The following is a 17923-nucleotide window of genomic DNA, read 5'->3' on the forward strand; positions in this document are numbered from 1 at the left end:
TAAATAGTATAAACACTTTTAACAGTATGTCGTGCTGTGAAATACAGCCGACAGGATTGCGCACCAAACACGAAGCAAGGCCAAAGCGCATGCAATGGAGCAGGAGAACAAAGGACTTCTTTCATTTAAGGTTTGTGATAAACCATCAAACTCATTCGTTAAAAGGACTCTATAGTAATATAAAGCAAATTTTTCTGGACATTATCATGCAAGAAAAGTTTATTTTTGGGACCGCGATCACCGCGTAATGATTTTTAAAGGTTGCATTACAAACATTTAACTGTCCCATGTGATCAGCCAGTGCGATTGGAAATCCATGCTCAATTATTGCCTCCGTAAATAAAACTTCGGCATTCATCACATCCAAAGAATCTGTTTGGGCGACGAAAAACGTTGAAAGTTTTCCACTTGTATCGCTAGCAACGGCATTAGACTTGTGTTTTTTTGTCCCAACGTGGTCTTTTACATCGCTAATTCCTCCGTGTCCGATCGAAAAATCTTGTCTGCACAAGGTGCAATTCGCGTAGTTTTCACCCTTTTTTTTTTTTAATTAATGAAAAACCGTATTTTTTAATCACTGCAACCGTAACCCGGAATAGGTTGATGAAAACCGTACGAATTACGGGAAAACCGGAGTAGTTGGCAGGTATGATACAGGGAGCGAACTGCCACAAGAAGACAGTCCGTTACCCCGTACTCTCTGAGCACTCCCCACAGGACTTCCCGGGGTACACGGTCGAATGCCTTCTCCAAGTCCACAAAGCACATGTAGACTGGTTGGGCAAACTCCCATGCACCCTGCCGAGAGTATAGAGACTAGGAGTTTTGTTTGTAAATATTTAATATGTTTAATATTTACGATTGTCGGTCTTGACCCGTTTTGGAGCCAATTATCAGGACAAATTCACTCCTATAATCTCATATAATCGGGCATTTGCTGTCTTTGGTCTGAAGGGCGAAGGTCGGGACAAAGACAGCCCGATTTGTCTTTATGTAAGCTTTAGTGGCCGTGCTTACCTATCATGGATGCTCTGCAGGTTTGGCGACGCGTTGACAGTGATGACGCTGTACGTGTAGAGCGGCTCCCCGCCAGCTGGAGGTGTCCAGCAGTCAAAAAGTCCCGCCATGGTAAGCAGCCTCCACCCTGTCCACTCTTCTGCCTGCCAACACATCATGACTTCAACATGGGCTCCTCATCCGACTTTACCAACAATTCAACATTCTTGCCTCTGCATTCGAACCGGACGCGTTGACAAGGTTGTCATCTTTCTCCTCCTCCTGACCGGACCTCTGAGTCTGAGGGAAGTAGATGAAGAAGGGCTGCTTGGTTTTCTCCTGCCGCTTCCATTCGTAGAAGCCGTCAGCGAGGATGACACAGCGCTGTCCTTTCAACAGGGGATCCTGAGAAAGCACAGCCCGTCACCAGATGCTGAGGCCTGCCAGGTACACAATAGTCACCTTGTAGGACTTCTTCTGCAGGATGTTCTCACTGCGGCAGTTGTTGGTGCTGTACTGCATCTTGCTCGGGTCGTCCTCTTTAAACCAGGAAGGTACCAGGCCCCAACGCATGGCGGCTAACACACACTCATCTGCAGGAGCATTCTGGAGCAGACACGTAATAGTCACTTCTCAATAATCGCTATTTAATGTCAGAAATGTCTTACTGACAGCCAGGGCCGTCGACGGGGGGAGGGGTAAGTGGGGATGTTGTTATTTAATAAAACAAGTCACAATATAAACAGTACGGGCCAAAAGTTTGGACACCTTCTCATTTCAATGTGTTTTCTTTATTTTCATGACTATTTACATCAGGGGTGCTCACACTTTTTCTGCAGGCGAGCTACTTTTCAATTGATCAAGTCGTGGGGATCTACCTCATTCATATATATCATTTATATTTACTTATTTATGAAATATATGTTTTTGTTAATAAGTTAAAGGTGTTTAATGCAAGCATGTTTAACACATATAGTTAATATTGTTAATAAATTAAAGGTGTTTAATGATAATACAAGTATGTTTAATACATATAGTCAGAGGTGGGTAGAGTAGCCAGAAATTGTACTCAAGTAAGAGTACTGTTACTTTAAAGATTTATTACTCAAGTAAAAGTAAGGAGTAGTCACCCAAATATTTACTTGAGTAAAAGTAAAAAGTGTGTTGTGAAAAAACTACTCAAGTACTGAGTAACTGATGAGTAACATACACACACATATCATATATATATATATATATATATATATATATATATATACACATATATATATATATACACATACACACATATATATATATATATATACACACACATATATATATATATATATATATATATATATATATACACACACATATATATATACAGTATATAATTTATATTTATTTATTTTGCCGTTTTTGTTTACATGTTAAAGGTGTTTTAATGAATATACATGCATGTTTAACACATATAGATTCCTTTCTTTCATGAAGACAAGAATATAAGATGGTGTATTACCTGATTCTGATGACTTGCATTGATTGTAATCAGACAGTAGTGCTGATAGCGTCCACGTTTTCAAATGGAGGAGAAAAAAAGTTCCTCCTTTCTGTCTAATACCACATGAAAGTGGTTGGTTTTTGGCATCTTATTTGTCCAGCTTCCATATTCGTTTTTATACACTTTACAAGAAATACATTGGCGGCAAACTCCGTAGCTTACTAGCTTGTTTGCGCTGGCTTTCGGAGACTCTTGTTTTGAAAGCGCAGGCGCGATGGGGCGGCACTTTTATTGTGAAGACAGGAACTGTGCAGTCAGTCTTTAGGCTTTTGACGGGATGTACGGTTGAAATAAAAAAGGGTCTTTTTTCCTTAACAGTTTTGATTGATTGATTGAAACTTTTATTAGTAGATTGCACAGTACAGTACATATTCCGTACAATTGACCACTAAACGGTAACACCCCAATACGTTTTTCAACTTGTTTAAGTCAGGTCATGTGACCGCCTGGCTCTGTTTGATTGGTCCAACGTCACCAGTGACTGCATCTGATTGGTGGAACGGAGTGAACGTCACCAGTGACTGCATTTGTTGAAACGCAGGCAGTATGACAGACCAAAACAAACAAAGCGTGCAGTAACAGATCGATAAAAATTAGTAGCGAGTAGCGAGCTGAATGTAGATAAAAGTAGCGGAGTAAAAGTAGCGTTTCTTCTCTATAAATATACTCAAGTAAAAGTATGTTGCATTAAAACTACTCTTAGAAGTACAATTTATCCCAAAAGTTACTCAAGTAGATGTAACGGAGTAAATGTAGCGCGTTACTACCCACCTCTGCATATAGTTAATATTGTTAACAAGTTAAAGGTGTTTAATGATAATACAAGCATGTTTAATACATATAGTTAATATTATTAATAAGTTAAAGGTGTTTAAAGATAATACAAGCATGTTTAACACATATAGATTCCTTTCTTTCATGAAGACAAGAATATAAGTTGGTGTATTACCTGATTCTGATGACTTGCATTGATTGTAATCAGACAGTGGTGCTAAAAACGTCCGCATTTTCGAATGGAGGAGAAAAAAGTCATCCTTTCTGTCCAATACCACATGAAAGTGGTTGGTTTTTGGCATCTTATTTGTCCAGCTTCCGTACTCCTTTGTATACACTTTACAAGAAATACATTGTCGGCAAACTCCGTAGCTTGCTAGCTTGTGCACGCCAGCTTTCTGAGACTCGTTTTGTTAGCACAACTGTGCAACTGTGCAGTCGGTCTTTGGAGTTTTGACGACAGGTACGGCGCCAGAGTCTGTTGAAATAAAGTGTTTCTCGCCTTCCAGTCGGTAATTTTAATGAGCTGGCAGCAGCCAGCGTCATCTCAGAAGACCCTCGGGTGCCGTGAATGTCAATCAAGTGACGAAAGTGACGTCATAGTGAAGATTTATGATCGCTCATTTTTAGGACTATTTTTTTTAATGCCTGGCTGGTGATCGACTGACACACCCTCCGAGATCGACCGGTAGCTCGCGATCGACGTAACGAGCACCCCTGATTTACATTGTAGATTGTCACTGAAGGCATGAAAACTATGACACCTGTGAAGTGAAAACCATTTCAGGAGACTACCTCTTGAAGCTCATCGAGAGAATGCCAAGTGTGCGCAAAACAGTAATCAGAGCAAAGATTGGCTATTTTGAAGAAACTAGAATATAAAACATGTTTTCAGTTATTTCACTTTTTTTTGGTAAGTACATAACTCCACATGTGTTCATTCATAGTTTTGATGCCTTCAGTGACAATCTACAATGTAAATAGTCATGAAAATAAAGAAAACACTTTGAAATGAGAAGGTGTGTCCAAACTTTTGGCCTGTAAGTTTAATACAATTAAATCATTTCTTTTTTTTTTGTATTTAAACATTTTTTAACTGGACTTTTGACATATACAGTCCAGAAATACAATAAACAGTTTAAATTGAATTTTTTTCTCTCCCCCAAACAAGTAACCCACAAAAATTATATATCAAATAAAAATGAAAACATGCATCAGTCAAATTAGAACAAGCAAATATTGACATGAAGCTGCAGACAACTGCACTCCGGAATGTCCCCAACATGGTGCAGCAATACACAAAAGCAGACAAAAGGCTCGTCAATTATCTACATTTCGATTACTTTAGGAAACCACCCCATAATTCCTGAAACTTCACACTTTAAAAACTCATACTTTAACGGCAGCCTAACTTTCTTCTAATCCTGTGGGTTGTGGCAGGGAGGCGGTCATCAAAGCTCACCCTTTAAGCTTTCACACAAACCACCAACATTTTGGAACAAGGATAAAGTAATAGAAAAAGGTAAACATAAATTCAAAATATAAAAAAAAAAAAGGAAACATCCATCCATCTTCTTCCGCTTATCCGAGGTCGGGTCGCGGGGGCAGCAGCCTAAGCAGGGAAGCCCAGACTTCCCTCTCCCCAGTTTCGTCCAGCTCTTCCGGGGGGATCCCGAGGCGTTCCCAGGCCAGCCGGGAGAGATAGTCTTCCCAGCGTGTCCTGGGTCTTCCCGTGGCCTCCTACCGGTCGTACGTGCCCGAAACACCTTCCTAGCGAGGCGTTCGGGTGGCATCCTGACCAGATGCCTGAACCACCTCATCTGGCTCCTCTCGATGTGGAGGAGCAGCGGCTTTACTTTGAGCTCCCCCCGAATGACAGAGCTTCTCACCCTATCTCTAAGGGAGAGCCCCGCCACTCGGCGGAGGAAACTCATTTCGGCCGCTTGTACCCGTGATCTTGTCCTTTCGGTCATAACCCAAAGCTCATGACCATAGGTGAGGATGGGAACGTAGATCGACCGGTAAATCGAGAGCTTTGCCTTCCGGCTCAGCTCCTTCTTCACCACAACGGATCGATACAGCGTCCGCATTACTGAAGACGCCGCACCGATCCGCCTGTCGATCTCACAATCCACTCTTCCCTCACTTGTGAACAAGACTCCGAGGTACTTGAACTCCTCCACTTGGGGCAGGGTCTCCTCCCCAACCCGGAGATGGCACTCCACCCTTTTCCGGGCGAGAACCATGGACTCGGACTTGGAGGTGCTGATTCCCATCCCAGACGCCTCAAACTCGGCTGCGAACCGAACCAAAAGTCCATCCATCCATCCATCTTCTTCCGCTTATCCGAGGTCGGGTCGCGGGGGCAGCAGCTTAAGCAGGGAAGCCCAGACTTCCCTCTCCCCAGCCACTTCGTCCAGCTCCTCCCGGGGGACCCCGAGGCGTGAGAGAGAGTCTTCCAAGCGTGTCCTGGGTCTTCCCCGTGGCCTCCTACCGGTCGGACGTGCCCGAAACACCTTCCTAGGGAGGCGTTCGGGTGGCATCCTGACCAGATGCCCGAACCACCTCATCTGGCTCCTCTCGATGTGGAGGAGCAGCGGCTTTACTTTGAGCTCCCCCCGAATGACAGAGCTTCTCACCCTATCTCTAAGGGAGAGCCCCGCCACTCGGCGGAGGAAACTCATTTGGGCCGCTTGTACCCGTGATCTTGTCCTTTCGGTCATGACCCAAAGCTCATGACCATAGGTGAGGATGGGAACGTAGATCGACCGGTAAATCGAGAGCTTTGCCTTCCGGCTCAGCTCCTTCTTCACCACAACGGATCGATACAGCGTCCGCATTACTGAAGACGCCGCACCGATCCGCCTGTCGATCTCACGATCCACTCTTCCCTCACTCGTGAACAAGACTCCGAGGTACTTGAACTCCTCCACTTGGGGCAAGATCTCCTCCCCAACCCGGAGATGGCACTCCACCCTTTTCCGGGAGAGAACCATGGACTCGGACTTGGAGGTGCTGATTCCCATCCCAGTCGCTTCACACTCGGCTGCGAACCGATCCAGTGAGAGCTGAAGATCTTGGCCGGAGGAAGCCATCAGGACCACATCATCTGCAAATAGCAGTGACCTAATCCTGCAGCCACCAAACCAGATCCCCTCAACGCCCTGACTGCGCCTAGAAATTCTGTCCATAAAGGTTATGAACAGAATCGGTGACAAAGGGCAGCCTTGGCGGAGTCCAACCCTCACTGGAAACGTGTCCGACTTACTACCGGCAATGCGGACCAAGCTCTGACACTGATTATACAGGGAGCGGACTGCCACAATAAGACAGTCCGTTACCCCGTACTCTCTGAGCACTCCCCACAGGACTTCCCGGGGTACACGGTCGAATGCCTTCTCCAAGTCCACAAAGCACATGTAGACTGGTTGGGCAAACTCCCATGCACCCTCAAGGACCCTGCCGAGAGTATAGAGCTGGTCCACAGTTCCACGACCAGGACGAAAACCACACTGTTCCTCCTGAATCCTCCTCTCCAGTACACCTGAATAGACCTTACCGGGAAGGCTGAGGAGTGTGATCCCACGATAGTTGGAACACACCCTCCGGTTCCCCTTCTTACCAAAAGTAAATATAATAAATATATTTGTGGACAAAGTTATGTACCGTATTTTCCGCACTATAAGGCGCACCGGATTATTAGCCGCACCTTCTATGAATTACATATTTCATAATTTTGTCCACCAATAAGCCGCCCCGGACTAAAAGCCGCGCCTACGCTGTGCTAAAGTGAATGTCAAAAAAACGCTGCGCTAAAGTGAATGTCAAAAAAACAGTCAGATAGTTCAGTCAAACTTTAATAATATATTGAAAACCAGCGTTCTAACAACTCTGTCCCAAAATGTACAAATGTGCAATCACAAACATAGTAAAATTCAAAATGGTGTAGAGCAATAGCAACATACCGGTAATGTTGCTCGAACGTTAATGTCACAACACACAAAATAAACATAGCGCTCACCTTCTGAAGTTATTCTTCATTCGTAAATCCTTCGAATTCTTCGTCTTCGGTGTCCGAATTGAAAAGTTGCGCTAGCGTGGGATCCAAAATGGCCGGTTCCGTCTCGTAGAAGTCATCGGGAGTCAGTGTCGCTGTTGTTCTGTGAATCCTGCCTTCCGGAAAGCTCGGACCACAGTTGTGACCGAAATATCTGCCCAAGCATTTACGATCCACTGGCAGATGTTGGCGTATGTCGTCCGAGGCTGTCTGCCCGTCTTAGTGAAGGTGTGTTCGCCTTCGGAGCTGTGTGAAAAAAGCCACCCGGCCTCTTCGCGTAAACTTCCCTTAACCACTCGCTCATCTTTTCTTCATCCATCCATCCCTTCGAGTTAGCTTTTATGATGACGCCGGCTGGAAAGGTCTCTTTTGGCAAGGTCTTCCTTTTGAATATCACCATGAGTGGAAGTTAGCATGGCAAGCTAGAACCACAGTGAAGGATGACTTCTCATTCCCTGTGGAGCGAATATTCACCGTACGTGCTCCCGTTCCACAGTGCGGTTCAGTTGCTGTGAAATACGGTAGTAATCCGTGTGCGGATGGAGAGATTGCGTCTTTTTATGACCCGGATCGTTTAGTAGGAGCCATTTTGTGGTCTTTACAGATGTAAACAGGAAATGAAACGTACGGTGATATCCGCGCGTTTTTTCTTCTTCTTCCGGGGGCGGGTGAAGCGCTTCCTGTTCTATGGGGGCGGGTGAAGCGCTTCCTGTTCTATGGGGGCGGGTGCTTTCCTTGGCGGTTGCTTGCGTAGAAGAAGAAGCGCTTCCTGTTCTACCGGGAAAAAAGATGGCGGCTGTTTACCGAAGTTGCGAGACCGAAACTTTATGAAAATGAATCGTAATAAAGCGCACCGGGTTATTAGGCGCACTGTCAGCTTTTGAGAAAAATTGTGGTTTTTAGGTGCGCCTTATAGTGCGGAAAATACGGTACATGTTTCACTTTTGCATCTCATTGCCCATAACTGTGGTGCATTCAAAGACCCTCCATTAAAGTTAGAAACAGAGGCATTGCTAGGTTCTAAAGACAGAGGTAGACTTTACCCCCAGGAAATGCACAAATAATAATAATACCATCATATTATCCACTGATTATAATCCTACGGGTATGAGCTCATTTCTACTTTACCCTCAGTAATAAAGGGACACTTGACAGATTTAGAATAATATTTAAGTGAATAATAACAGGTTATGTAATTATCTAAATTCATAATCTGGAAACGTTATTTTAAAACCACATTTTATAGGCTCCAGCGACCCCAAAAGGGACAAGCGGTAGAAGATGGATGTATTGTTTATGGGGGTTGATCTACATTTGTTCTAGAATCCAGATAAACTAATCCCAGTCAAGTCAAGGTTTTTACATGCGTTTTAAATATAATTTCAGTCAAATTCGTTTTTAAGTGTAAACATAGCAAATGTATATTTGGGCGGAAACTTTGGGTTTAGGGTGGCACGGGGGTCCAGAAATTGGTGTTCCGCCCCTGCTGGCAGAAGCTTACCTTGTCAAAATGTCTGTGTGACAGCAGCACGGGACTCATGGACTGGGGACTCTTGTTGTACGAGGGTCGGTATTTATCCGCATCTCCGTCCCTCCAACCGGGTTGTCTCCGCTGCCCGCCCCGGTTTCTGTACAAGCAGGCCCGGCTCACCTCGTCAGGAGCCAGTGTACACGCAGTCCTTCCACACATTTTTACCGTCAAACCCTGTCCACCTGGATTGGGTTCGAGACACACAAAAATGGCGTGTGTGTCAGTTCGCGCTCTTTCGGACTTACGCTTGTTTTGAGTGCGTGAATGCGTCCTTTTAGGTTAAACAGTGCGCCGCCATCGTACCCGGATGTTGCACTCAACTCCCCTTAAGTGGCTAGCGGAAGTGTAGGGGGTGAAACATAGACATCTTATAAGTAGACGCAGCATTTGCTGCTGTGACACGAGAAATTTGGCCGCCATCTTGAAGTGGTGACGAGGAGCCGGCGAGCAGCATAAACTGACAGTTGACAGGTAGAAAACAAAGATGTCAGGCTGGTGTTCAGCATTTTCCTGCTCAAATGAGCGAAATGTTGAAAATAGGTATCGGGGGATTACTTCTCACAAGTAAGATTTAACATTAACGTACTATTGGTTGTATTTTGTGAAAAGAATATTACCACAGAGTTGAGAAGGAGCAAAGATCTTCAATAGTACCGTATTTTCCGCACCATAAGGCGCCCTGGGTTAAAAGCCGCGCCTTCAATGAACGGCATATTTCAAAACTTTGTCCACCTATAAGCCGCCCCATGTTGTAAGCCGCATCTAACTGCGCTAAAGGAATGTCAAAAAAACAGTCAGATAGGTCAGTCAAACTTTAATAATATATTAAAAACCAGCGTTCTAACAACTCTGTTCACTCCCAAAATGTACGCAAATGTGCAATCACAAACATACGTATATCAACATGGACAGAGCTGCGTGAAAAAAGCCACCCGGCCTCTTCGCGTAAACTTAAACTTACCTTAACCACTCGCTCATCTTTTCTTCATCCATCCCTTCGAGTTAGCTTTTATGATGACGCCGGCTGGAAAGGTCTCTTTTGGCAAGGTCTTCCTTTTGAATATCACCATGGGATTTTCTGGCCATTAGCATGGCAAGCTAGAACCACAGTGAAGGATGACTTCTCATTCCCTGTGGTGCGAATATTCACCGTACGTGCTCCCGTTGTATCCAGTGCGGTTCACAGGAATATCAGTTGCTGTGAAATAGTAGTCCGTGTGCGGATGGAGAGATTGCGTCTTTTCATGAACCGGATCCCTGACGCTTAGTAGGAGCCATTTTGTGGTCTTTACAGATGTAAACACACAAAGGAAATGAAACGTACGGTGATATCCGCGCGCTTTTTCTTCTTCTACGCGGGCGGGTGGTTGCTTACAGTAGAAGAAGAAGCGCTTCCTGTTCTATGGGGGCGGGTGCTTACCTTGGCGGTTGCTTGCGTAGAAGAAGAAGCGCTTCCTGTTCTACCGGGAAAAAAGATGGCGGCTGTTTACCGTAGTTACGAGACCGAAACTTTATGAAAATGAATCTTAATATTTATCCATATATAAAGCGCACCGGGTTAAAAGCCGCACTGTCAGCTTTTGAGTAAATTTGTGGTTTTTAGGTGCGGCTAATAGTGCGGAAAATACGGTACTGAAATCGTAGCCGCTTGCAAACAAGAGTATGACCATGATAGAATTGCTTGTCAATGAAATTAATTAAATTAAAAAATGTCATACTTCAATACAGAATTTGGTTTTATTCTGAATCCAGTGAAACAGATTGGTGGTTTTAGCTGATATAAAGACTTTCAGGTGTTTATATGTTTATGTTTAAGTATTTGGCATACACTTTTGTCCAAAGTGACGTACATAAAAAATACATGTAAAACAATCACTCTAAACATGATCATTTAAGGGAAGAATGTTATACAAAATATCAATACAAAGTGTCAAGACAGAATAAACTCTCTGCTGCTGCAGCAACAGAGATGCAGTCTATAGGTCCCTAAGATATATAGATATCTAATTTATTCATACATTGTTTATGTAGGATATACGCATGTATATATAACATAATCATAATGTTTCTTGAATTTAAAAATAGCTGACCGTTTTTTCCCCTTCTCTGGGATTATATTCCCAGTTTTGATCTCGGACGTCTGATCACTTATAGCATATAAGAATATTCTATTACTGTCATACCTGCCAACTACTCCGGTTTTCCCGTAATTAGTACGGTTTTCATCAACCTATTCCGGGTTACGGTTGCAGTGATAAAAAATACGTTTTTTCATTAATTAAAAAAAAAATTCTTTTTTAAGTTTTATTCACGAAATCGTGTAACAACAATGACAATCGACACTGCTTCCCGTAACTTCCTATCGAGCCATTCCGAATGCCATGCGCGAGGCTATTTATAGCACCGCTGCCAAGCACGAGGCACCAGTTGCCATTGTTTCCAAACGAGCGAACGATCATGGAATCAGCCGGAGAAAAATCGCAAACGAGTCTTAAACCGAAAAGAAAACTGCAGTCATTCCGTGAAGAATATTCAAAAACCTATCCGGGAATAATTATCCGTTCCAAAAAGGGTGAAAACTACGCGAATTGCACCTTGTGCAGACAAGATTTTTCGATCGGACACGGAGGAATTAGCGATGTAAAAGACCACGTTGGGACAAAAAAACACAAGTCTAATGCCGTTGCTAGCGATACAAGTGGAAAACTTTCAACGTTTTTCGTCGCCCAAACAGATTCTTTGGATGTGATAAATGCCGAAGTTTTATTTACGGAGGCAATAATTGAGCATGGACTTCCAATCGCACTGGCTGATCACATGGGACAGTTATTTCGGAAAATGTTTCCCGACTCGAAAATCGCCAAAAAATATGGATGTGGTCGAACCAAAACATCAAACATTATTCAGTGTCTTGGAACAGAATCCTCAAAAAGTATCGCCGATGTCATGAAGACGGAACCATTTAGCATGTCGACTGACGGCAGCACCGATTATGACGATGTAAAACTGTACCCCATTTGTGTTCGATATTTCGATGACGACATTGGAAAAGTATTGTCACGACTTCCACAGGCGAAAACATTTACAAAATACTCACGGAAGAAATAGACTCAAACGAAATTCCTTGGCAGAATTTGGTTTGCTTTGCTGCCGATAATGCTGCAGTGATGATGGGATCATAATAATTTCAAACTATTGAAGTTAGCTTACAGAATAAACATGTCAATCAACCCATATGATTTTTGCTGTAATATTTTTGTTTTGAAAAGTCACTGTGACTGATAGAAAAGTGATGGTTTTAGCAACATTTTAACCTGTCTGAATGCTAATAATCATTTTGCATCGGGGGGCGAAGTGAACCCCCCACCAGGACTTTGTCCTGGACCTACCGGGGCCCGCGGCCCCTGGACCCTGGCTACTAGGTTTTTCTGATTTCAAAAGTTGGCAGGTGTGTACTGTTAAGCAAACTATGAATAATAAAACACGCCAAAACATGTGTCCTTTATCATAGCTAAACGTATGACAAAAAAAACGCGTGAAAATCAGTAGTATTCAGTGAGGTAAGATGAATTAAATGCGCTGACAGTTCATTGCTCATGCCAAATGAATTGCACTGAGTGGAGCGGATCACCACTCCAAGATGGCGGCCCGTGTCTCGCCAGCGCCAGTAGGCAATGGGGCAGGGCCGACATCCGGGCAACTGAGCTACATACGGGTTCTTCGAGCCATAGCAACCTGACTGGCGTTGAAAACAAACCGTCGCCATTACTCTTTAACCTGTCGACCTGCGCTGATTAAACCCGTCATTCTGCCTCCAAAATGCCAAAAAACTGTGTTGTTTTTGGTTGTGCAAACCACAACTGGAAACAGGGAAAACAAAGGTCGTATTTTGTTCTGCCAAAGCGTGCTAAAAGCCCACAGAGACGAGACAAATGGCTCGCAGCTTTACACCGGGAAAACGAGGACGGTTCTCACTGGAGTCCCCCAAAATCCCGGGTCGTGTGTTCGGATCACTTCGTTTCTGGTAAATATAAGGAACAAAAATCCACCTTCTTAACCACAACTTGAACAAATCCAGCTGTGAAGTAACGATGAGCTTCCAGTGATTTGTATGCCTTCATGGCCTGATGAGTGAAAACGCCTGTAATTTTAAATAAATAATTCAGTTAAAAAAAGGAACAGTAATTCAGCAAATAATAAATCATAATACTGAACTGAATTTGAATGAGCTCTCTACAGATATAATAAATATACAGATACTGGTAGCCACCGTGTCATCCTTATTATCATTTATCAACATACCTTGGGTGATTTAACAATTTTTATGTGATTTATTCGTTATATAACAACCGAAGCTAACAACCGACCTGGTGCGCTTGTGAGGTAGACATAAAGATTTCCAAATTCCATGTCCGGCCATTGTGTAGGATTATCAGTCCACGCATCTGCTGGAAGGCGGTAAGGGCAGTCGTTTAATCCAACTACAGAACATTTTAACTCGTATCTTAACCTAGCCTCACTGGAAAGACTATTTACATAATCATACGCCATTTAGAACAGTTTAAAATGCCGTGAAACCTCGTTAAATGCCTTTTCTGTCAATGCTGTGTTCGCTGTGAGCTGGTTTGTTTTCAACGAATTCAATATGGCGACCGCGTTGCTAGGGGATTGGCAGGCGGAAGTGACGTAGGTCCGCCCTCGCCCATAGCGGTCGATGCTGCGTCTACTTATAAGATGTCTATGGGGTGAACCCGAGTGGTTGCAATTATACTCAACATTATTAAAAAATAGTTTGTACAGTTCACAAAAATAAAAGAGAAAAAAAAAAGAGGATGCGGGCAGCGAACATTCTTTCACGTAAGTGCACGGCGGTAATGTCGTTGGGACAACACTGCACTGTCAAAGTTGTCGCCATCAGGATGTAAGTAGTACTTAGTAAGTACGCATAGTATGCAGTGTAGTCTACATAGTATACTCATTTTTAAATGCAAGTAGGGAAGTCGTGAATCGGAACGAAGCCAATAACTCGCCGTAAAAAGTCCAGTTACGGCGTGGCCAAACTATAAAGTCATGTTATGAGACAAAATGTAAGCTTACCTGTTTTATTCTAGTTGCGCGGTTCTATATAGTCAGTTGAGGCGTTGAAGTGAGAGTTATGGGGGTGTGTAAGTGAGGAGATTTGCCCAGACACACACTCCTCGTTCGTGTGACGTCACTGTGACGCGACGCAAACTGCCCGCAGCCAAGATGGCGGCGCTATTTATCTTCACAAAAACATAAAGCCAGCAAAAATGATTTCTTCATAAAGTAAGAATAAGAAACTGTCTACAAACACTTGGTTATTTCTTAATATATTTTATCTTGTGTGTTTGTTTTAATTATTTGTCTTACATTTGTTATACTTGTACATATACCCTTTTATATAGTGTTTGTTCCAATTGGTGTTAGTTACAGTGTCATTGTTTGTGGAGTTATGTCATTTAGAAGCCTGATTAGCTGGACTTTAGAGATGCGCGGTTTGCGGACACAACCGGAGTTCGGGCGGTTGAAATAAAAAAAAATTAGATTTTATCCGCGGGTCGGGTCGGGCGGTTGAAAAAAAAAAAAAAAAGATTTTAAATAGATTCAGGCGGGTGGCAGTTAAACCAATTCGGAAATATATGCAGGTAAAAGCCAGTAAATTAGAATATTTTGAAAAACTTGATTTATTTCAGTAATTGCATTCAAAAGGTGTAACTTGTACATTATATTTATTCATTGCACACAGACTGATGCATTCAAATGTTTATTTCATTTAATTTTGATGATTTGAAGTGGCAACAAATGAAAATCCAAAATTCCGTGTGTCACAAAATTAGAATATTACTTAAGGCTAATACAAAAAAGGGATTTTTAGAAATGTTGGCCAACTGAAAAGTATGAAAATGAAAAATATGAGCATGTACAATACTCAATACTTGGTTGGAGCTCCTTTTGCCTCAATTACTGCGTTAATGCGGCGTGGCATGGAGTCGATGAGTTTCTGGCACTGCTCAGGTGTTATGAGAGCCCAGGTTGCTCTGATAGTGGCCTTCAACTCTTCTGCGTTTTTGGGTCTGGCATTCTGCATCTTCCTTTTCACAATACCCCACAGATTTTCTATGGGGCTAAGGTCAGGGGAGTTGGCGGGCCAATTTAGAACAGAAATACCATGATCCGTAAACCAGGCACGGGTAGATTTTGCGCTGTGTGCAGGCGCCAAGTCCTGTTGGAACTTGAAATCTCCATCTCCATAGAGCAGGTCAGCAGCAGGAAGCATGAAGTGCTCTAAAACTTGCTGGTAGACGGCTGCGTTGACCCTGAATCTCAGGAAACAGAGTGGACCGACACCAGCAGATGACATGGCACCCCAAACCATCACCCAACCATGCAAATTTTGCATTTCCTTTGGAAATCGAGGTCCCAGAGTCTGGAGGAAGACAGGAGAGGCACAGGATCCACGTTGCCTGAAGTCTAGTGTAAAGTTTCCACCATCAGTGATGGTTTGGGGTGCCATGTCATCTGCTGGTGTCGGTCCACTCTGTTTCCTGAGATCCAGGGTCAACGCAGCCGTCTACCAGCAAGTTTTAGAGCACTTCATGCTTCCTGCTGCTGACCTGCTCTATGGAGATGGAGATTTCAAGTTCCAACAGGACTTGGCGCCTGCACACAGCGCAAAATCTACCCGTGCCTGGTTTACGGACCATGGTATTTCTGTTCTAAATTGGCCCGCCAACTCCCCTGACCTTAGCCCCATAGAAAATCTGTGGGGTATTGTGAAAAGGAAGATGCAGAATGCCAGACCCAAAAACGCAGAAGAGTTGAAGGCCACTATCAGAGCAACCTGGGCTCTCATAACACCTGAGCAGTGCCAGAAACTCATCGACTCCATGCCACGCCGCATTAACGCAGTAATTGAGGCAAAAGGAGCTCCAACCAAGTATTGAGTATTGTACATGCTCATATTTTTCATTTTCCTACTTTTCAGTTGGCCAACATTTCTAAAAATCCCTTTTTTGTATTAGCCTTAAGTAATATTCTAATTTTGTGACACACAGAATTTTGGATTTACATTTGTTGCCACTTCAAATCATCAAAACTAAATGAAATAAACATTTGAATGCATCAGTCTGTGTGCAATGAATAAATATAATGTACAAGTTACACCTTTTGAATGCAATTACTGAAATAAATCAAGTTTTTCAAAATATTCTAATTTACTGGCTTTTACCTGTATAATCAGTGTCAGAGCTTGGTCCGCATTGCCGGCAGTAAGTCGGACACGTTTCCAGTGAGGGTTGGACTCCGCCAAGGCTGCCCTTTGTCACCGATTCTGTTCATAACCTTTATGGACAGAATTTCTAGGCGCAGTCAGGGCGTTGAGGGGATCTGGTTTGGTGGCTGCAGGATTAGGTCTCTGCTATTTGCAGATGATGTGGTCCTGATGGCTTCCTCCGGCCAAGATCTTCAGCTCTCACTGGATCGGTTCGCAGCCGAGTGTGAAGCGACTGGGATGAGAATCAGCACCTCCAAGTCCGAGTCCATGGTTCTCTCCCGGAAAAGGGTGGAGTGCCATCTCCGGGTTGGGGAGGAGATCTTGCCCCAAGTGGAGGAGTTCAAGTACCTCGGAGTCTTGTTCACGAGTGGGGGAAGAGTGGATCGTGACAGGCGGATCGGTGCGGCATCTTCAGTAATGCGGACGCTGTATCAATCCGTTGTGGTGAAGAAGGAGCTGAGCCGGAAGGCAAAGCTCTCAATTTACCGGTCGATCTACGTTCCCATCCTCACCTATGGTCATGAGCTTTGGGTTATGACCGAAAGGACAAGATCATGGGTACAAGCGGCCGAAATGAGTTTCCTCCGCCGGGTGGCGGGGCTCTCCCTTAGAGATAGGGTGAGAAGCTCTGTCATCCGGGAGGAGCTCAAAGTAAAGCCGCTGCTCCTCCACATCGAGAGGAGCCAGATGAGGTGGTTCGGGCATCTGGTCAGGATGCCACCCGAACGCCTCCCTAGGAAGGTGTTTCGGGCACGTCCGACCGGTAGGAGGCCACGGGGAAGACCCAGGACACGCTGGGAAGACTATGTCTCCCGGCTGGCCTGGGAACGCCTCGAGATCCCCCGGGAGGAGCTGGACGAAGTGGCTGGGGAGAGGAAAGTCTGGGCTTCCCTGCTTAAGCTGCTGCCCCCGCGACCCGACCTCGGATAAGCGGAAGAAGATGGATGGATGGATGATCAGAATAAATCACTTTAAATTAGGCTAGACTGCACTGCATCTATTGTAAGATACATTATGTCGTGGTAAATAATATTAGGAATTATATTAAATTATTTCATACATGCATTCAAGGTTATATGAACTACATTGCATATTTACAGTTACATAACTCAATATGTCCGAAAAGGAGAATGAAGAAGCTGAGTTTATATCATCCTATCCATTTCCTGTGTCACAAAAACAACTAATAGTTTGTCCACTTGCTGTGTTCCACCTGTGCCAGTTTACCACTTATCAATAGCACAAGAAAATAATATAGACGTGCAATAGTGAAGTGTTAAAAAAAGATTATTATATTATCAAATACGAGTAAAGTTACTCAATAGTGTGATTACAGGTCAGGTTCATGTGTGTTACCATGGCAACGGTAAACCGAGTTGGGCCAGCGCGTGCGTTCCTCTGGTGAAACAACACAACAAAGACACACATTTTGAAGCCCAGCAGGTAGGAAGTACAATAACTTTGTTATTATTTATATCATTTTTGTGTAATTATACAGCAATACTGTAAGACAGGAATTTGGTTTCATTAGGATAGTTGTGTTTACATCTGTCGTAACAACAGTGATTTATACAAATTATGGCTAATTGATGTATGGTGAAATACTTACCTTGGCAATGGAATATCATTCCATTTGTGTGACATGTTTTTGAATCTTACCAAGTGGTCTCTGCAATTTGACCCCCTGGAATACAGCCTGGCTGCCAGCCAGAAGATCTAGTTGTCAAC

The 17923-nt window shown here is 43.6% G+C and overlaps 1 protein-coding gene across 4 annotated transcripts in view; it reads left to right on the plus strand.

Annotated features, from left to right (window-relative positions):
• Window positions 1-813: 813 nt before the first annotated feature.
• Window positions 814-17923, plus strand: part of LOC133571059 (tubulin monoglycylase TTLL3-like) — a 54360-nt gene continuing 37250 nt past the window's right edge. Inside the window, exon 1 of one of the 4 annotated variants that reach the window (XM_072916613.1) lies at window positions 814-1443. In XM_072916613.1, coding sequence (XP_072772714.1) covers window positions 1126-1443 — 318 coding nt within the window. In that variant the 5' untranslated portion in view covers window positions 814-1125. The remainder of the gene's footprint in view (window positions 1444-17923) is intronic. The other 3 variants (XM_061924066.2, XM_072916612.1, XM_061924064.1) reach the window with 3 other exon arrangements.

Source organism: Nerophis lumbriciformis, linkage group LG28 (genome assembly GCF_033978685.3).
Source record: "Nerophis lumbriciformis linkage group LG28, RoL_Nlum_v2.1, whole genome shotgun sequence".
Taxonomy (NCBI): Eukaryota; Metazoa; Chordata; class Actinopteri; order Syngnathiformes; family Syngnathidae; genus Nerophis; species Nerophis lumbriciformis.